The 22,313-nt window shown below is 35.1% G+C and overlaps 1 protein-coding gene across 2 annotated transcripts; it reads left to right on the top strand.

Moving 5' to 3' along the window:
- Positions 1-4,706: 4,706 nt before the first annotated feature.
- On the top strand, positions 4,707-20,777 carry LOC131232654 ((S)-coclaurine N-methyltransferase-like). 2 transcript variants are annotated; one of them, XM_058229044.1, is made up of 8 exons: positions 4,707-4,940; positions 6,853-6,961; positions 13,868-14,092; positions 19,233-19,332; positions 19,424-19,534; positions 19,872-19,961; positions 20,180-20,238; positions 20,337-20,777. In XM_058229044.1, exons 1-8 carry the CDS (start codon positions 4,751-4,753, stop codon positions 20,530-20,532), a joined length of 1,080 nt encoding a protein of 359 aa, XP_058085027.1. In that variant the 5' UTR covers positions 4,707-4,750; the 3' UTR covers positions 20,533-20,777. The 2 variants fall into 2 exon arrangements, with proteins under 2 accessions (XP_058085027.1, XP_058085028.1); XM_058229045.1 differs by lacking the exon at positions 19,872-19,961.
- The last annotated feature ends 1,536 nt before the right edge of the window (positions 20,778-22,313 follow it).

Here is a 22,313-nt window from a genome sequence, read left to right on the forward strand (position 1 = left end):
ATCTCGGCTCGATGTCCTACGATGGACGTTGATCCCACTAAGAAGAATGTTTTTTTTCTATATCTCAGGTTTAGTGGCCCACTAACGAGCAGTTTAGAGTTTGTTTGGATAATCGGGGTATTTTTGGAATAAATTAGGTAATGAGATTTGTTGTATGCAATGATTAAGGTTTAGATTAGCTAAGTTCACTGTGCAGCCTATTCCCAACTAGTGAAAATGATAATTCAATCATAATCACCCTAAACCATTGGTTTTTAGGATAAAAACATAACTGTTTCAGTTTGGTTTGTTAATTAAGATCTGACCACTAGTTATCTCAAATTTTATTAGGTCTTTATTTACTTGTGATTGTCTCAATTAGTTAATGATAGGCTGGCTAAATTTGGGCTCTTTGTGAGCAAATCAAGTGGTTAAACTCGATGTTTAAGTGATCGGCTAGACTCGTTGGCTTACTATGGTTGATTAGTCAGATTTGTGCGGTTCTTTATTGGTGTTACCTGCGTATAGGGTAACATTGAGTGTTAATGGTCAGTAAGTGACAACATAAGTTAATTATAATGAAAAGTTTCAAGGTTTTTTTTTTTATGAAAATTCAAAATATTGAAAATCTGGGACGTTACATAACAAATGGTTGAACAAGTGACCAATTTTATTAAAACTCGGTCATATACGATTGATTTTCAATGTATCTGCCTATCTTGGCGCTTGAGGTCACAAGCTATTCGGTTTGAATTGAGCCCTACATTCAATTCGGGCACGCCCGCGCTAACCCGTGACTGATATTGAAATATCAACAACACTTATCCATGTGCTAATGTGGTAGTGTGTGTGAGTAAAGTCATCTATGGATGCGATCCTCACTGTGTAAATGCCCTTAGCCAAAACTAGAGGTGGTTCACTTATCAGGTAAGCTACAACTTTTAAAATAAATAAAGTGGTCTTAAGTCATCCTTTGATTCCTAACATGGCCCATTGGCAATAACCCTATGAATAGTTAGGAATGTCGTTTTAACCGTTTTGATAGCCTAAAAACCTAAAATAAAAAATAAAAAATGCACTATTGATAGTTTTAATGGTGGTAAGCCATTGACCCACTTTTCTTGTCGTGGGACTCACCTTTACATTAGATCTGCTTCAATTTGGGCCCACGCGGATGGCAAAAATGATGAATGGTTAAGATTTGTGACAAGCATCACGAAAGTAGGACCCACTAAGATTATGGGTTGCATGATAATGTATATCTCTTAGTAGGCATCAAATTTAGCTAGGGAAATGGTGTTTGTGATAATGGGCCTAGTATGTTCTTTGTGAAAAATTAAAGCATCCGCCATTTTCCTCCTATAATTTTAGTGCTTGAGCCCAAAAATAATATAGATTTGAAGCTTAGGTGGGCCTCATGGTAGGTAATAGTGCATGTTAAACCCAAGCCCTTCAAACCATTGTGGGGTCACATAAATTTTAGATCATGGGTAAAAATCAGTTGTTATGTTAAGCCTACTAAGAATGACATTATGAACCATTGGAAATGTCATTTCCACATTTGGATGGTCTAAATTTTTTATTTTTTTAAATGGATCATCGATGGTTTCAACAAGTGTAAGCCATTAAACCACTTTTTCCTATAGTGGGACCTACCTTTATATTGGTTTCAATTGAATTTTGAGTCCGTCCTCTAAAATGAGAGGATAGAAATGATAGATGATTCAAATTTGCAACAAGCATCACCACGAAAGTGAGACAGATCAAAATTAAGGATGCATGAAAAAGTCACATCTCTACTCAAATTATAAGGTAAAGCACAACTCTAACGTTGACATGTGCTTACCTACCTTTATGGGCCCCACCATGATGTTTGTGATGCCCACTGTTGAAACATTTTAATGGGGACATCTCACAGGAGTACCTTCACTACACACGTAAGAGAGGAGGAGGAGGACGCTACCGACGATCTACCTTACCGACAACATGGATTGAAGACCCACAACTTGTGGGAAGAGTATTGAGAGTGTTAGAGTCTAGAGTGTGGACCCAATTATGGTCCATCATGTTATGATCGTGGCCCACCACTATGAAACTTTGTAGGATTTTGGATTTTACTATTTTTCATGTTTTAGTTTTTGATGGTCGGCTTGGATTGATTAGTAGTTGTTTGGTTTTTATTATTTTTATGTGGACATTTTTATGCGCACTTGGCGCAGGGATACTTTAGTCATTCTCTCCTCTTAGGTTTCTTTATAAACTCAAGGGGATGGGGCATTATAGTTATGCGGCAGGAAATAAGAAAAGGAAATGTAATTTTCTCTCTTCTCTTTGTGTGTGTGGAGACGTGAGCCATAAGAGGGTAAGAAACCTCCCCTTATTCATCAAGGAAAGACTATTGAGGTGCGAAGCCTCATCCCAACCCATTCCTATCATCATCATCTCTTTCCCCTTCATTCACGTTGCTTGTTCAACCCAACAAAACAGTCCAACAGCAATAGTGCATCTTCTAGATTCAGTCCGCCATTGCAGGATCGCAACCTTCGGCGTAGCACTATAACTACACCGCACATCGAATCGAGGCGAAACTTGGAGGATCAAGATTCCTCCTTTGGCCGACCAGATTGGAGGTGGCTCCCACCCCATATGTGCTCCCCTCACACATGTGAGCTTACTCGCTCACATGCGGCACATGTGCGGCTTAAACATGTGGGACCTTTCTTCATGGATTGATTCATACATCTGGTAGGCCTTCCTCCTCACTCCAAAACTCCTTTTGGATCACTCGATTTAGATACTTGGTACGATTTTTTTTTTCTATTTTTTCTGATTTTTCATATTTTCTGCAAAATTCTTCAAATCAAATTCAAACCCCAAATTGACCAGATTAGTTCTCAATTCTCAACCTAATAAATCATCCTAATCTGGAACCCTAACCCTAAATTACCTAATCCTCACTTTTCTCCAATTTTAGAGATCTAATTTTGCCCTAATTTGAGATTAGAGGATCCCATTGATGATGAAACAATCTAAGCGTGAGGGTTTCTACATACCTTAGAACTTATTAGATTGATTATTTTGAAAATGGTTTGACTTTATTGTGGGATGTGAAGATTTATTATTGTTAATTAATTTGATAATCTTAGCCTGAATTTCTTACATATCATAGTTAATTTTTATGTCACACATCACATTTGTGGGGTCATCCAACTTATTGATAAGGTCACACAAACATGGCTGAAAGGAAAACAAAAATATAAGCTTGGTCCAAAACTTCTATGCCCCAAAGAAGCTTGCCATGGTAGCTGCTTAATCTCACTATTTCTTGTGTTGTGGTCCACTTAAATTTTCTACATTAAAAGTGAAACAAAAATATAAGCTTGGTCTAAAACTTCAGTGACCCAAAGAAGCTTGCAATGGTAGCTGTTTAATCTCACTATTTTTTGTGTTGTGGTTCACTTGTGTTTTCTATCTCCCTCATTTTTTATGGCTTAAAATGAGACCAGGGAAATAATAGAAAGTTCGGATTTACACAAGCATTAAAAAAAGTGGGCTCACCTAGCAAAATGAGATGGATTTGCACGAGTACTAAAAAAAAAGTAAGGGGATATGCGGTGAGCGGTTTTGGAGCAAACGAACATACAACAGGCGGCCCATTTCTAGTTTAAATGTAATAATTTCAGTGTCCATATCCGAAGAGACAAACCGCATAAGGGAAAAATCCAATTATTAATCTTATCATTATCATTACATTTACAATCTGCTTAGACTTCTTAATAGCTGACCATCATCTTAAAATGGTGGTGACTCATCCTTCTCACACGTGTCACTCATGTACAGCTATCTGGACCATCCAAATTGTGGATGGGGAACATATATTGAAAATCATAATGATCAAGCCAACAACGAATGGGTATTGGATGGGCAAAGGTACAATATTGAGTGGTTCAAAATGCAAGTGCAAACCAGATATTGATATCATCTTCCTATTATATTTTTTAGGTTATGTTCCATACTTAATTGGTTCAGAGATTTGAGCGGTCAGGATTGCAATACAGCTGATCCATTTGTAGAGTGGATGAGTCGCCATAGTTTCCAAGATGGTGTTGAACTATCATTCATAGCTACATGCCCTGTAAGGTGCTCCGGTGCTCTAGCAACACCATATTAGGGGAGCGGATTAGGTGAGACCCGGGATCCACCGAGGTGGGTGGGACCCCTGACTGTGAGGATGACAGTGATGTATGTGCCTTTAATCGACACCGTCCAACCATTTTGATAGCTCATTTTAGGCTATAATCCCAAAAATGAAGCTGATTAAAATCTTTGGTAAACGACACCACAGGAAACAATCGTGATTGAATCTTCACCATTAAAAATTTCATGGATTCCACTGGAATGTTTATTTTCCACACAGATGAAGAGACCACAAAAATATTATCTTGATCCAAAGCTTTTGTGGCCCACAAGAAGTTTTTAATGATCGGTCTCCACTGTTTCCTGTATTATGGTCCATCTGGGATTTGGAACTACTTCATTTTTTGAATCATGGTTTAAAATGAGCTTTCAATATGGATGAACGGTGTGGATGTAGTCACATACATCACAGTCGGCCCCACAGTCAGAGGTCCCACCCACCTCGGTGGTTGCGGGCGTCTCACCTAATCCGCTCCCCATATTAAGTTATATAATGCCCTCAAAGTATCATTTGAAGCACACTACAAAGGTGGGGGTACTCTTTCTCTCTCTCTCGAAAGATCTCAACCATTCAATGGGTGGGGAGGAGGCTAATCAAGGAAAGAAGGCAGCCGTGGAAGAGCTGTTGAAGCGACTGGAGGAAGGGAGAGTCTCAGATGAAGAGCTCCGGAGGCTGATCAGGATTCAACTAGAGAGACGTCTCAAATGGGGTTACAAACCTACTTATGAGCAGCAGCTCGCCCAAGTCCTTGACTTGGCTAAGTGTTAGAATTCTCTCTCTCTCTCTCGTGCAAATCCTATCGGTACAGTCAGGGCTCTGAGGGGCCCACCATGATGTATGGATTTTATCCACACCGTCCATCCATTTTTCTATACCATTTTAGAAAATAAACACAAAAATAGGAAGATCCAAGTCTCAAGTGGACCACACGGTTGAGATTGAACATCCAGCATTAAAAACCTCTTGGGAGCCGTAGAAATTTTGATCAATGGTGATATTTGTGTCTTCCCTTCATCCACGTGTATGTGACCTTATGAACGGGTTGGATGGAAATTAAACATCACGATGCCCCCAGGAAGGTTTCAACGGTGAGCGCCATGATCACTACTTCTTACTCTGGTGTGGTCCACTTGAGCTTGGATCTTTTAGATTTTGGCGTTATATATTAAAATAATATGAAAAAAAAATGGATGGACGGTGTGGATGAAATCCATATATCACGGAAGGCCCTTTGAGCCTTGCATGTTATGAGGTCAGGACAGGTGGGGTAGTACCCAATCCGTGTCCGTATGTCCCACGGTCATTAGGGCCCGAGAGCTTTTAGTGCTGTGGATGCACGCATAGTCATATAGGTTTGCAAAGGCCGCACGTGTGTATATGCAGTTGATGTACACGCTACCAAATGTGCCAGAATCTCCAGCCACTTCATCATGTAGATCACACCATGGATACCGTCTGGCCTGAAAATCAGGCTAGCCGTTCGTTAGGTAGGCTACAAAATTCAAAATAGATGGACGGCTTAGAAGAACTTGCTAATATTTTTTTCATCAGTCTATTTAGTCTTCAAATTATAGCCTACCTGATGATCTGACCTCCCTGATTTTTGTACCAGAGGGTCAAATGGATGCGAAATACCTGATGGACGGCTTGGATATCACGCCCATATGCCACTCTGGCACATGTGGTGGCGTGTAGATGGGGCTTAGCAAAGCTCATACTTATGAACGGTTAAATTGACTCAGTACAATCAATCCGGACACTTGGACAGTCCATTTATAGATCCAGACCGTTCATTAGTTCCAGCATCCATTTTCGTGGTATGATGAAAAGGTCACACCAGATGATCTAATCCATCCGCAATGTGCCTTTTTCTTTATATCCGTTCATTTTCCCAGCCATGGATGGGATGGTTAGGATGACCTGATCAAAACGATGCTTTAAAACTGTAAGCGATCGACAGGAGGCCCTAACACAAAATCGTATTCAATTGTTAACTAGACCTATTTTTTATATAAATGTTCTTGGCCGTCTATTTTTCTGGCTGTTGATTGGATGTTTAGAATGGTCTGGTTAGTGTAATTTTTTCATGCTGGCCTTGGAAATGCATGTTGCACTAATCAACGGTCTGGATCCATTGATGGACTGTCCGAGTGTTGACCTCAAATCCAAGACACAGTGACACTATTATATCATTTTCCTATTTATGTATCATCTATCTTAATTTTAGAACTCAGCCACATGAAATTCAAAAAGGAATGCTAGTAGAGTAGCAGTCGGCTCATGTTATGGTTATATGCAGCTCCCTCATCATGGTTTACCTGGGAAACATGTGTGAAGATCCAGACCGTGGATTTGATAGGCCATATCTCAAAAGCAATGGGAATGGACTATGGTGGCCTGTTGAAGGCATGGTTAACTCAAAATAAAGCAACCACACATTCAACCTGCAAACTCTCAATAACCAGATTGTCCAATTAGTGCAAATTTCAGCCATTAGCCCACCTATCTGTTGGGTCACTAGATCGAAGGTCTAGATCACCACACACATTCGCCACATGTACCATCATGAGGGAACTGCATAGAACTATCATCAAAGCTGCGCAAAAGCATTAATTCTTGTATTTCTAAACATGTGTTCTTGGATTTTTGATCTAATGGGAAGTTCTATTTTCCAGCTCTAAGGCACATGAATATTGGTACGGAGACTGATACGCTGGATTCACAAATGTATGAGGTGCCAATTTCCTTCCTCAAGTTAATGTTTGGAAAGACCGTCAAAGGAAGGTATGTTAGTAGGCAGTCTTATAAAGTTTCTTAGTTAAATAGATTAGAGTGTATCTTGGGTGCTACCTCGGAGCACCGTGCATTTCATTGTATTAGGATTTTATGTAATGCAAGAAAATAATAAAACATAAGGTAGTAGAGACGATTGCTGAGTGATTCCGGTTTCCACCGAGAATTACACTGTAACAAAATTGAACTAATTTGCATTTGGGTGCCATCACGCTGATAGTATCAAACTTTTTCAATTAAGGGTGTTTATGTAAGATTAGTATGAAAATAGTAGGCCCCACCATGAAGATTGTTGTAATATGTTGATGGACCCTGATGATCTCACATGGCCATTTGTGGCCCACTTTATATAGGTATTGTAGTTTATCATGTTTTATACTATTATCTTTCCTCAAAGTCCTTAAGATGATGTATTAGAATGAAGTCTGAGTTTATGTGCTTTATTTCATATAATAACTTTAGCAATGAGGTTACTTTTGTATCTTCAAGTTTATTATAAAAAATCTAACAATAAATAAATGAAAAGTTAGGAAACTCAAAACCCATTGAGCACTTTTTGCGTCTTATAGTCTCTCCTCTCTCTCCCTCCCCATCTTACTCAAGAACATAATGTATATGTAGATTTCTATTCAATCTCAATACAAGGAAGTGATTACCTAAGGGAGGAAATGTTAGAAATTAAAGAAACTTCTATACAACGGAAGATAAAGGAAAAAGATAATGAGATGATCAGGTCTATCGAGTTCAAGACTTAACTTGAATAGTCAATATCTCAAGACAGATTTGTGGCCATTTTTCTGGTAGTTCCAGCAAGTGCAAGCATAGGAAATCTGCAAATTGTTTTCATGATACAATGGACTCTCAATCCGAATTTCAACACAAAAATTTGCACATTTTAAGTGTTGAACAAACTCTAGATTTAACATTGATATGCCTTTAAGACGTGTAGAAAAAAACATAGCAATATGTCAGATTGATAGTACTTGCATAGAAGATGATATTATCTTAAGAATGAAGAGTATTTATCTTCTGGATTATAGTATTCAGGATTTATAGTAATTAAAGGGTTATAAAGTTATTCCTGAAGATATGCTAATGTACATCTTCAAGAAATACATATCCATTCACAACAAACAATTATCTATCATGAAAGGACATGACTTCATGTGACAATGCGCACGTCCTAATAAAGCGCCCAAGTAGCCCTACATCCCACGCTGCGTGCGAGTGTGAATAGTTGAGGAAGTTTGAACCCTGGTTGCAGAAGCAAAAACCCTTTCTCTTACCATCTAATTACACACTCTATTTATGAAAAATTTTAATTATCAATATATTTATTTATTTATTTATTAAAATAAACTTTTATTTTTAAAATTTATTTTTTATTTTAAAAACACAACAGGAAATCATTATTTGTAGCATGAAAGTAATATAGGCAAGAGTAGTACTTGAATGGGTGAGAATTGATCACATAAATTGATAATGGCATTAATTGTATCTTGAAAACAATATGCTCTATCATGAAGATTGTTATAATCTAGATGTAGATTTCTATTCAATCCCAATAAGAATATACATGAGATTATGCACAAAGAGATACATGTGATGCCTACCACTAGGTAATGTAGAGATATGTTCATTCTACCATATCAAATATACAAGGTATAGGAGACATGCACTCTTTAAACTCAAAAGGCTTAAAGAGAAATCCCTAAAGTTTGGATAGCATATAATGAAATTGCATGATAGTGTAGGTTTTAGTAAGTCGGCAAGTTGATGCTTGGGAGAAACACAATGAAGAGTAATGGTCCCTTTGAGAAAATTACGGCGAAGAAAACAATAGTCAATCTTAATGTACTTTATCTGCTCATGAAAGACATCATTATTAATGATCTAAATGACACTTATAATGTCATAAAAGAAAGAAATACTCATATTTGGAAGAAATGAACATAGCCAAATAATTTCAGATATAGTGTGAGCAACGACAAGATATTCAACTTCAACATTGCAACAAGTAATAAGAAATTTCTTTCTACTCTTATGTAATACTAAGAAAACCACCAAGAAAAAAAATCATTAGTTTAGGACAATCTTTATTATGTAGATAAATTAACAATTTGGTAAATAGATAACGTAAGAAATGAAGTTAAGGTGAAGAATAATCCTTGAAAGATAGTGTTGAAATATAGTCAAATTTTGAAGTGTCACAATAAAATAAAGTCTATGGAGCATACATAAATTGACTAAAAAAATGAACAACATAAATGATATCTAAATGGCTGATAGTCAAATAATTCTAGCTATCAACAAGTTAGTTGTAGGGTATAAAATCATAAAGTAATTCCCCACCTAATTGGGTAGCATTTGATAATAAATTATATAGGTGCATCTATAGTTTTATTTTTGTTAAAATGCGTCATAGAGTAATATTAGACAAATATATAGTTTGAGAAAATGTAAAATCACAAGAAACGAAGTAACCTCAACATCAAGAAAATAAGGAAATATACTAGAATCTTTTATCTCAAAGAAGGAATGTAGATAATCCTGAGTATTATGAATATTACTGGAATAATATCAAATGATCATCACATTATCAATATAAAGAAAGAAAAGAACAAACTGATAGTGGAGTATCAAATAAAAAATACTCAATCATGTGAGTTCTAAATAAACCCAACATCAATAACAAATAAGCAAAACTTCTTAAATTAGGCATAATGTGCTTGTTCTAAACCATAAAAGGCATGTCATAATCGACAAACTTAATTTGGCTGATAAAGAAGATAGGGGAGGTTTTATATAAAATTTTTTTACTGAGATCACTATGAAGAAAGACATTTTTCAATCCATTAAAAACAATTGTCACCATCTAATGAAAGACAATAATACGAGTGTGGACATAGGTCGGTCGAACAAGTGGAGCAAATATTTTTTTCACAACTAATTCCATATCCTTTTGTATATCCCTTAGCAACTAGATAAGCACTATAATAATCAACTAAATCATTTAATTTTATTTTAATCTTATACGGTCATCAGTGTATTGCTATAAACCTTTTAAGGGAAAGATTAACTAGTTTCAGGTGTGTGTATTATGAAGAGCATTAGGATAAAGATTAATTAGTTCTAGATTTGCATATTATGAAGAGCATTAATCTCATCTCCCCTCACTTGTTGCCAACATTAATAAGATAAATTTTTTTAATATGAACCCATGAGACCCACTTGTGAGCAACCAATAATTTGTGAGTTTAACACAAATTTTCCTCATAATATTTCTAGGAGAATATTCTTTAAAATCTCATTTTCTTAAAATTTAAATTCAAATTCAAACGAGAGAAGATTGCGATCAAGTAGAGAATTCATATATGATAGGGATAAGTTGTATTATATCCAAACTCATTCTAATCTTCTTAATTTGATAAAAGTATGTCTTCGAGTTATCTTCAATGAGAAAATCAGCATGAATTATTTATAAGGTTGCTTTTAAACAATTTAAATGGTTGATTATGTTCGATGATCATCGTAAGTATAAGATTTGATGGGTGATTAGCTTATTTTTTATCTCATAATAGTTAGGTGGATTACTGAATGTAAGCCATCCATTTTCGACTTTACATAAAGGTCCCTAAAATTATATAGATACCATTAGATCTTATGGGCCCACCAACACAAGCCTTTAAAGTGATATTAAAGTAGCTTCAATAGATCTTTGATTTAAGTGAAGTGACACCAAAATAAGTGTCATTTTTCTAATATAATGTCATTAACTTTAATACCTATTTTTTCATATATTGATTTTCATTGTTTGTTTGTTTTTTTTTTTTTAATTTTAATTTTTATAAGAAAAACTCACACCCTTTATCGTCTTACGAAGCCAACCATGGCCACTACCACCAACTTGTCAGCAACCATGGTTGTCAATAAGGGAAAATGGGGGTGAGGGAGAATAGTGATGCCCATGGTTAGCAACATTAACTGCTTTAAAACTTTTTTTTTTTAACTCCTTACAATTTAAGCATGATTACACATGGTCTTCGATGGTGTGGCCCACCCAAGTTCCAGATATGGTTGATTTTTAGGACATCCCATAAACTACAAGGAACCCACCAAATGCACAGTGTGGATGTCTGACACATACATGATGGGGCCCACAGAAATCGACCTCATGAGAGGCTCACACACAAATGCTCTCTTAAAAATTGGTTTTCATAGGAACTTCATGAGAACTTTAGACACGTGATGTGGGCGCAAAATTCAGACAGTCCACTAGGTGAGTCACCTCATGAAACTCTCTAAGCTAACTTTTTGGCTGGATCCAAAAATTTGGTGGGCCATAGCAAAGTGGAAACCCTCAGGCCCTAAATTTGCCTCTCACTTTTCTATGGCCCACGAGATTTTTGGATCAAGCCAAAAGGTTAGCCCTAGGGGTGTACACGAACCGAGCTAGCTTGGTTAGCTCGCTCGACTCGACTCAAAAAAACTCGATTTGACTCGGTTCGAAGCTAAGTTCGAGCCGAGTCGAGCTGATTTTTTGAGCTCGAAAATGAGTTCAAGCCGAGTTTGAGCTGTCCCCAACTCGACTTGACTCAGATCAAACCCAGCTCAAATCAAACTCGGATCGAACCAGTTTGGTGACTCGGTTACTTTGATATTGATGTTGCTCGCCAAGTGTTTGATGAAATGACTCAAAGAAGTGTGGCTGGTGGCTAGGAAGGTATGTATATGAAACCAACACCCTTTTTTCATGTTGCTTAGAAGGTGTTTGATAAAATACCTGTAAAACCATTGCTGTTATCTTAAATACAGGAGATTTTGAAGGTGCAGTCTAGGTGTTTCTGAAAATGCCTCAATGACAAACTCGGCTCGATCTTGGCTCGAGTTGCTAACTAAACCGAGCCGAGTTGGCCAGTCAAGCTCGAGGACCGAGCAGAGCTGAGTTTGAGCTGAGGTCAGCTAGTGGCTGAGCTGAGTAGAGCTAAGGCCAGCTCGACTCGGTTCGACTCGATGTACACCCCTAGTTAGCCCTGTGGGTTTCATGAGGTGACTCATCTAGTGGACCATCCATATTTTGTGCACACATCACATATGAAAAGTTCTCATGAAGTTCTTATGAGAATCGATTCTAAGGAACACACACACACATACACACACATATATATCTGTTGGCCCACTGTGATGTGTGTCAAACTCCACACCATCAATTAGATGCACCCTTCCATAGTGGGCCATGGGCCTAAAAATCAAGTCAATCTCTAACTTAGGTTGGCCACACCAAAGACAACGGTTGAGAGTGGATGTCCACCCATTGCTACCTTCCTGATTATTTATAGGGCGCACTGAGATGCTGTTCAAATATTTAACTCAGCCTAAATAAGAGCTCGTAGTCTTTTAATGGTCAAGATTAAGTGAATCTATTTAAGGGCCTTTAATCGACCATTCGTGAGTTGATTTACAAGTTGACCTAAGTAGTGATTAAGTGTTTTTGGTAAGATCTTTCCAATGACATGGTCTGTTATTTTTTATATTAACGGCCCAAATCTCCTATGATGACAATGATCGATGTATGAGTCATAATAAATACATTTAAATAATAAATTTTAAATATGCACTATGTGATTATTGATTCTGATATTATAATCATATCTTATTGTTATTGATGGGCTCTACAATTTACCAAAATGCCTAAAACGTGTGTTCAACCTAATTAATGTTTTTTCATTAGCATTGCACGTTTGCGTGAATTATATTGCATGGGCCTATATTTTTACCGCATGTGTACGTATATATTTGTACATAACCCATTTATCACATTGATAATGGATTATTAATAATCAGATCCATCTATCACCTTAATCATGAATTTTTGGTGATTGGATCCATCATCAGGCTAATGATTGAATCCATCATCAATGTTGATTATCAGATTTGTCATTAACCGTGATGATTAGTGGTGATGATCGATTTCATTAATAATATTAGCATTAATTTTTCATATATTCTTATGTTAAAAAATTATAAGTGATATAATTCTTTAAATTCTTTATGAAGTACTTGATATAAAAAAACTTCAAGTATCAAGTCTACATAGTGTATTGATACTAACTCATTTATAAAATATGTGATTTCATACACATAGGGTTGAGAGAGAGAGAGAGAGAGAGAGAGAGAGATGCTCCCATGCTCACAAAGCACTATAATTTATAATGCACCTAGTTGTATTGGTCCACTTGGACAATCTAATTCAGTCCAATTCAACGATCCATATTGTTCATTAGGCCCAATCCATGCAGGGCTACAATGAAGACATTACACCAATCGAACAAACATTAACCATTGATCAACAACCTTTAATATAAATAGTCAAGATTCTTTAAACAAAATAGGGCTAATAAACAATTTGATCCATCTATTTTTAGGGCCCATCATGGAGTGCTTCTGATTATGAAAAATTACTTTTATTATGCGATCAACCCTTCCATCCATAGCTTTGAAAAAGGATGGCTATAGACAATAAGGCAAATCAATGATGGATTAGTTCATTTAAGCTGTGAAAATTTTACATTACAATCCATGAAATATGTTCTGAACTGAAAATAAGCAGTTTAACGATTAGATTGTCTATATGGATGAATCACATTAGGAGCATTACAACTTATAGTGCTTTGAAAATACTGGAGCATTTTTAAATCATAACAATGAATAGTTTTGAAATTAACTTGAATCGTTAAACATTGATGTTGTATATCGGAAGTTTGTTTCTAATTTATTCATATGAATCTACTCTTCTGCTTGTGGCACCAATAAAAATCGAAAATCATACATTACGAGTTGAAATTAATTCAAGCTCAACCATCCATCTAATTATTTTTCATATTTTTCTTATTACAGTTGTTGTTATTTTATGGACGAATCAACGACATTGGATGAAGCCGAAATAGCAATGCTTGATTTATACTGTGAAAGGGCACAAATAGAAGATGGTCAAAGCGTCCTTGACCTTGGATGTGGGCAGGGAGCAGTTACTTTGCATGTTGCTCAAAAATATAAGAATTGTCATGTTACGGGTATTACCTATTCAGTTTCGCAAAAACATTTTATAGAGGAACAGTGCAAGTAAGACTAGTTACTTACCTCTATTGATTTTTTTAAAAATATGCTCCTTGCATTGAATATGTTACCCATTCGTTGTACTATGTTTCATTTTTTATTAGTACTCATTAAATATGTCAATATTAAAGTCTACTTTTCATAAGAATTGTTACTATTCTTTATTGTTATTTCTTATTTAGCATATACTAATACTCATTATATTTTAAAGGAAATAATAAAACTCTAATATAAATCTGCATCGTCTGTCTATATGTGTGTGTAATATATGTATGTATGTATGTAACTTTAATATAAATCTACATCATCTGTCTGTATGTGTGTAATATATGTATGTATGTATGCATAGGTTCTCCTAACATCCCCACGTTCATACGACATTAGGGACGTAAGCAACGTCCCTAAAGTTTGTAAATGACATGTGGGATGCTTCAGTCAATAATACAGTTGGGAGCAAGCCTCGGTGTAAGAATTATGCTAATTGGATGATCTTAGCCCTGTGGTCCATTCATTTTAATTATTTTTATCATATTAATCACAATGTTAGAATAATCAATGAAAAGTGTTACTTTAGAATCATAAATAATACAAAGTGAGACCTATTGGATAGATAGTTCTAGATGACGATTAAACCTATTTTGTTTATCCTATCAATTGTAACTATCTATTTTTAATATAATTGACCGGATGATTAGGATCATCCAATTAGCATATTTTTTGTGTCATAAATTATCCCTACGTGAAGAAAATGATGGACAGTTCAAATTGATAATTGATTGTCCAACATGTCATTCGAAAGCTTTGTAGATGTTACAAATGTCTCCATGAAGGTGGGGAGGTTAGCAAAATCTTTTATATATAAATAATTGGTTTTCAAAATTGGTCTACATAAAGATTAACAACATCAAAAAGTTCATTTTTATCATTGATTTGTTTAAATTAATTTTGTTTAAATGGTGTAAAAAATTTCAAGGTAATGTTCAGCCATTTTTTAAAAATCATTTCTAACCATTTTAAAGATATTTATACCCTTACTAAATGATTCTTTTTATGAAAATTGCTAAAAAATAAAAATGATGAATATGTGACTCTTAATATTAGCATATATTAAAAATTAGAATTATTCTTACCAAGGGTTAAATGATATCAGTATGTTTTAATAAATGTCTGGTTTTAATGGAAAGTCGAACAAGGCATGTGGTGTATATGCATACCTATTCAGCGTTTCTTTCACTTAACTCTTTAAGGACATATTTGAATGATGAGAAAAGAAAAGAAAGTGGATTAGCTTTTCCATGATAGAATATTTCATTGTATTTGTATAATAAATGAAATATTGAATTTCAAAAAGAAATAACTACAAAAACACCATATTCAAATTCTCATGCACAAGATATTAGGTGACAATTGTGAGAGCTATATGAGAATTCTACTTTCTATTTAAATAAGAACCCAAATATGAAATCCATATTTCATTAGTGCTTATGGATTTATTTATTTTTCTTTTCTTTTCCCAATATCCTAATAGTCCTTCAAGTTCTTATGATAAGAGGCTTGGAGAGAACTAAACTGATGGTCTAGTTTGGTTGCGTGAGTTCAATCTCCTCAGTTGGAATCGAAAATAAATAACTAAAACTATACCATTAAAAATCTTGTTATTGAACTTGATGAATATCCGATGGTTAAGATCTTATTGTCCATTATTTAGGCTTGAATGGGATTTATAGGTCAATGATGGATGTCACTACTAATGGAGGGATCTGGTCAATATGGGTACATGGATAGGCAAAGTTCAAAGTCTGTGAGGATGATAAGTACTATAAATGGTGCATCCCTCAAAAACTTTGACTCTTTATATCCAAATGACTAAGAAGAGAAAGCTGAATATCCCTAGCTATCAAATGTTTGGAGAGAGAAAAGAGAGAGAAGGGGAAAGAGAAAAGAGATTCCTCTCTCCTCTCCCATCATCACACATAAGTGTAAGTGAGGTCTAACCTTAGATATCTCTCATATGCCTATGCCCTTACCTTATAATGGAGGTGTGAGAAAGCTTCTTCTTCTATTTTTTTTTATTGAGATAGAATGGAAAGATACCTTTTATGTTGGAGGATTAACATTTTCTTTCATCATACCATTAAGGGATATAAAGATGAGGTAAAATCACATCTTTTAGTTATATAATTTTAAAATTTAATCCATATGGTGATCCATATCATCATAATAATCATCATCATCATCACCATTATCATCTAATCCTTATCCCAATTAAAGTAATGGCACAAGTTTAGCATTGGCTACCAACCTAGCATAACCCTCATTTTATCCAGGCTTGGGATTGGCAATGAGAACACAAAAATCCCACAGGTGTAATGTAATAGACTATTACATAGGTTTATTATAAATAAGGGTTATCTAATAGTCTAGTGCATAAGTTGATTACAATCAACGGGTTCACATGAGGATTCATATAAGGCTTGTAAAATTTATATTAAAAAAACTTTACACTTTCATATTATTTAAAAACATCCAATAGGGAGCTCGACTAGTGGATACTAATCACCACTTCTAACTTGATAGTGGTGAGTTACTGCTAAATGTTGTATTGTGTTAATAGTAAGTTAGGAAGCTTATATACATAAAGACTCTAGCCTTAATATCACCTATATATGCTGTCAGTATGTAATTAAATCTATGCATGCACCTCACATATGTCACTTAAATATTGTTTATTGTATCTCGAACTTTCTCAATTGGTTACTTGGTATAGGAATCATTTACTCCAAGAATGGTTTTACCCAAGTTGAAGAAATATATAAAGTGATACAGGATCCCTTTCAAATAGATATACTTCTAACTTTTGTACTTTAGTGGGTAGGAATCAGATTATAGAAGAGTAAAAGACAACCGATTATTGTTTACTTTTGTGTGAATGTTGAATATCAAGTCTTGACATATTGAGTGTGTGAACTCCTTTAGTTGAAAATATTATTAATTGGGCCAAGCATTATTGTGTTTCTGCTAATAATGATTCATTGTGATAATTTGGCAACTATCACATCGCTAAATCCTAGTTACCATGAGTGTCTTCCCAAAATGTTTACATGTCCTATGTAAAATAATGAAAAAATAAGTATTTTATTAATTTTTTAAAAAAGACTTCAGTCCTCATCAACTTTTGCAACATGTGTCACAACCTCGCCATGATTGGTATTCATGCTCTAGCTTGAGGGGTGTAGAGAAATATATGTATGCATGTGTAGGTTTATGTAAATGTGTGAAGCACTATACTTTTTATGCTTTATATTCTTATTGACATTGTGTTGGTCACATTATACTAATGTATAATTTTTTTTCCATCCCTCTCTCTCTCTCTCTCCCTCTCTCCCTCTTAAATTTCTATTCAAAATATACATCTATGGAAGTTTCATCCCCATTGACCTTTATTGAACCTATTTGTGGTTAACAAGAGATTGTTGTGTAACCTCCAAGTATTGATAGTATACTTGCTCTACAGTAACAATATTAAGTCATATTATCTAGCTTTTATGAAGAAGACATCATAAAATCAATCATCTGTATTTAGTTCGTAATCAACCACATAGTCATTATTCATCAAGGACATGTTAATCATTTCTACATAATCTATCTAGTTTTTGGTCAAGCAATTTGAGTTGTCACTATATTATTCTAAGCTTTTAAGAATTTAATGCACCTTATTGCCACTGTTGTTAGATGATTGATCTAGTCTTTTGATTATGGTTATTTTTAGACTATTCTTAAGCCTATTTATTAACATATAGATATAAATTCCAAGCTTGTGCTTGACACTAGTCATGATAACCAACTTATCTTGTATTTTAACAAAACAATTTATTACTTTTGCTCCATAATATTCTTTCTTTAACAAATTGCATGAGACCCTTCATCTATTTCTTCTAAGAATTAAATACAAGTTAATTATATTAAGTCTAGATACTTATAGGAGGTATTAAGCTAAATATAAGATTTATATAAATATATTTATGAAAAATCAATAGGAACATAAACATTTGTCAAATTATTGAGTAGAGGCTAACTTCTATATATTATTTTTATTTTTCTAGTTGTTATAATTTTCCTCATGAGTTAAACTTGTTGGTTGTTCTTCTATCATTTCTACGACATCTGTTTATTCTATCTCCCATATAACTAGGTCCCGATAAAAAACTAATTTTTTCTTAAATTCTTTTTCCTCTTAAAAATGCATATGTTTGCATTACAATGTTAAAAATGGTTAAAAATAAACATTACATTATATCTCAGGGTCACGATCTAGTGTAAACATTTTCATTATAATTATAGTGCAAATGAGTTGCAAAGCCTCATTCGTAATGTATTCATGACATCTACTCCAACCATCATGCACGTCATCAATCGTTTATCCATGAACTCGAAAATTAGGATAATCTATGACTCATGTGGTCCACATGATATGAAAAGATGAGAGGGGATGCTCAACATCAATTTTCACTGGGCTCCACCCAAGTTTCAGAATAGCTATTTTTTTATACATCGTATCATTTAGGGTAGGTGTTTTGTTTTCATATATTGGTTGACATATACATGATATAGTGGGCCCTCTATGAGAATCAAGGGTGAGCATCCCCTCTCAACTCTTCTTACACATGTGGCCCACTTGAATCATGGATTAGCAAAAAATTTTGACCCATGACTAAATGAGTAATGGTTTACAAAATTGTTAGAGTGGATATCATCAACACATCACAATGTACCTCACAACAACTATTTGCACTATAATACAACGCAAACCTTTATCTTTAATATATGATACAATTGAAGTTAGTCTGCATAATTGTTTGGAATAGTAATTTCAGTTCCAAGTAATAATTAAAAAAAATCAAGAGATAAATTCTCTAGTTAGTTTTTTTTTTAATGATTAAAACAATCTGGGTGACAATATCTTTGCATTCTTTCATCATAATGATACATCTAACATCCAATAGTTGATGCAATCTATTTTGCTCACTATTTCATATTATTAAATATGTTAATAGATTAGGTTGGTTATTACTAAGTAATTTTTGTGTTTGTAGATAATTCTTTTGAAGAACTTATATGGAACCACTTGTTGCTTTTCTAATCCTAGGAACCTTCAACTATCAAACGTCGAGATTATATTAGCAGACATAACTGTACTTGAAATGGAGTCTACATTTGATAGGATACTAGTTATTGGACTATTTGAGGTATGTAAGCCTCTCTTATCTTAAAACTAGAATGATTTTTATGCAATTGGGGTTAAGTAAGCTAGCTCTTAATTTTATTCAACTTCCTCAGCACATGAAGAATTATGAGCTACTTTTGAGGAAGATATCTAGGTGGATGATACCTGATGGCCTTCTTTTCTTAGAACATGCATGCCACAAGATGTTTGCTTACCAATATGAGGTATTCTCCCAAGACATTAGCTATCATACTATTACAAGTAATCGGCTCTTCTCACTTATTCAACCTTCATGAGCGTAAAGTTCTTATTGCTTATCCGTAATATATATATTTTTAAGTCGTCATTATAAAACATTTTTAACCAATGTTTATAGTCAAATATGATATTTTTTAAATTTATCTTACATCGATCAAATAATATTTCACATACCATCCATGAAGTTCCTTGACTCATTTATTCTATGCTACAACTTTATGTTAATTTTCTTGATTTATTTTTTGTTGCAATTAGACAGATAATATATTCATCGTATGTGCCTATTGTGCAAGAGTCTTATAGCCTATTGATGAAGAAGATTGGTACTCGGAATATGTCTTCCCTGCTGGGACACTGATTATGCCATCAGCCTCCTTTTTTCTATATTTTCAGGTGAGATTGAATGTGCGATAGAAATCTATTAGTTGCAAGTTATATTCTTTTCAAATTTTACTTACATTAGTTTGTATGTCTAGTCCGATAAAGATAATAGACTATCAAATGATCACAACATAAAATTTGAATTCTACTACATGACTATCACTTTTACTTAGATGACTTAAACAATATATTATATCTAAGTTTCTTGTTAACACCTTATATGATTGCAGGATGATGTGTCAGTTGTCAACCATTGGATTCTTAATGGGAAACATTTCGCACGTACTATGTATGAAAGAAAAAAATGATTTTTTTTTTCTTTTTGACATGATTGTTTTTGTTGATAGATATGAAGGATAAGACAACTTTAATTTCATTTTCTTATAGGGAAGAGTGGTTGAAGGGATTGGATGATAATATGGATACAGCAAAAGAAATAATGAAGTCATTCTCTGGTAGTAAGGAAAATGTTGTGAAGCTTATTAACTATTGGCGGGGCTTCTGCATGGCTGGAAGTGAGCTATGTGCATATAATGGAGGGGAAGAATGGATGGTTTCTCATGTTTTATTCAAGAAGAGATGATGAAACTCTCATTGTTGGATGGTTCTATCACATTTCAGGTGGAGGCCAATACCCTCTGGCAAAGTGAGGACTAAGTTACCAATATTTTTCTTGTGGATTGCTTTGGTCGTTCATACTTTTCTTTGTTTAGTGCAATGAATGAACAATAATAAGAAATGTTTCAGGAAATGGCATGTAGACAAGCTATTGGAGTACAACATTCCAATTTAAATAATAATATGCTTGAATCCTTTGGTTTACATTCATTCTCATGTGTGATTGTCTCCAAAACTCTTATATTCTTCAATTGGCCTATAAGGCTATGTGATGTTTTGCACACTATGAATGTGTAACACCCCGTACTTTTCAGTACTCGAGTGTTACCATGAGGACTTAACTTACTATAAGCACAGAGCCGATTCGTCTAAACATCCGCCCTTGTCCTGACTTAAATCTGGCTATTGGAAGGATCTCTATCTGTAGATCGAGCCATTCGACCCTCTGAGCGTGTGATCAATGGTTAGATCTTCACTTCTATTAACTTTAGGACACCTAAAACTATTAAGGAGTAAGTCTGAGACACTTACGTTGTTGGATCGCCAGATTTGACCGTGGAAGTGTCGGTAATGGGCATGTAGGACCCATTAAAGATGATTCGAACCATGCATTGTGTATACTTAAACTCTAGATCATCGGATCCATCAATCCTTAACCCTAGAAATGGGTCATGAAGAATATAAGATTGTATTGCAGGAATTGGGCCTCAAATCCAACCATAAATCATTAGGCGGATTGTCTTTGGGCCCCTAAAACCCTCAGATCAACGATGATCATGCCTAGGAAACAATCGGACCATCGGATTAGCAGGAATCAATAGTCAAAAATCTAATCATTAAGTTTGTTTTAGTGAACATGCAAGATTTGAAATACATTCAATCTAGACCATATGAGCTTCAAATTTGCCTCATTTTGGGATGTTAGCCTATCATGGGTCATAGAACCTGATGGACGGACTAGATTGTGAAATGAAGCATCAAGGTGGAGCCCACCTGTGATGCATGCGCACAACCTGTGCATGTACCCACACCATACCAAGATGGTCACCCGGTCAAAACTGGTCTGACCTGTGAAATGCAAAAAAAAAAAAGAAAGAAATTTCCTTCCTTTCGTAATTCTCCCGCCCAATAGTATTTAAACGGACGTCCGTTTGTGAGCGTTGTGGCCCACCACGATTAGGCATATGCTTGATCCAAACCATCCATTTCATTTGGAAGATATGGACGACCAGAATGATGGTTGATCCACCCATTGGATCGCATATGTGTGCACACAAACATTGGTGAAAAAGGGCTGTGTGCAACCATTCTTTCTGAAAACGGAAAGAATCGTTTCTTTCTGCTTTCCATGCTAGCAATCCGCATGCCTCTGCTCCATTCCATCCTAGCCATGCGTTCCAAGTGATCTTAGCCCTCCATGCTAGGGATTTTCAATAGTAAAAAAGGGTTTCCGCCGCCACCACGAGCTGAACTCGAGCCATTAAGCAAAAACATGGATCACCATCCATCTGAAGGGTCCCACTATTATCAGAGGATGAATCCACACCATCCATATGCATTAGATCACTAAATCACCCGTCCGTTAAAATTTTGTCATTATCGACCATGTTAACTTCTCCGTTAGCTGGAAAAAACCACCACCTCCTGGTGGGCCCCATTTTGTGATCTGGGACGTCCATCAGATGGACCATCATGCCAGAAACACACTCGTATGGATGTCTTATGGGCATGCACCTAGGATTCACA

The sequence above is a fragment of the Magnolia sinica genome, chromosome 18 (genome assembly GCF_029962835.1).
Source record: "Magnolia sinica isolate HGM2019 chromosome 18, MsV1, whole genome shotgun sequence".
Classification (NCBI taxonomy): Eukaryota; Viridiplantae; Streptophyta; class Magnoliopsida; order Magnoliales; family Magnoliaceae; genus Magnolia; species Magnolia sinica.

What these genes read in the sequence shown, in the direction of transcription:
- LOC131232654 (XM_058229044.1), top strand. Translation starts at nt 4,751, where the DNA reads ATGGGTGGGGAGGAGGCTAATCAAGGAAAGAAGGCAGCCGTGGAAGAG. An exon ending in TTTATAGAGGAACAGTGCAA is followed by an intron (nt 14,093 to 19,232) that starts GTAAGACTAGTT and finishes TTCTAATCCTAG; the next exon opens with GAACCTTCAACTATCAAACG. An exon ending in TAGTTATTGGACTATTTGAG is followed by an intron (nt 19,333 to 19,423) that starts GTATGTAAGCCT and finishes CAACTTCCTCAG; the next exon opens with CACATGAAGAATTATGAGCT.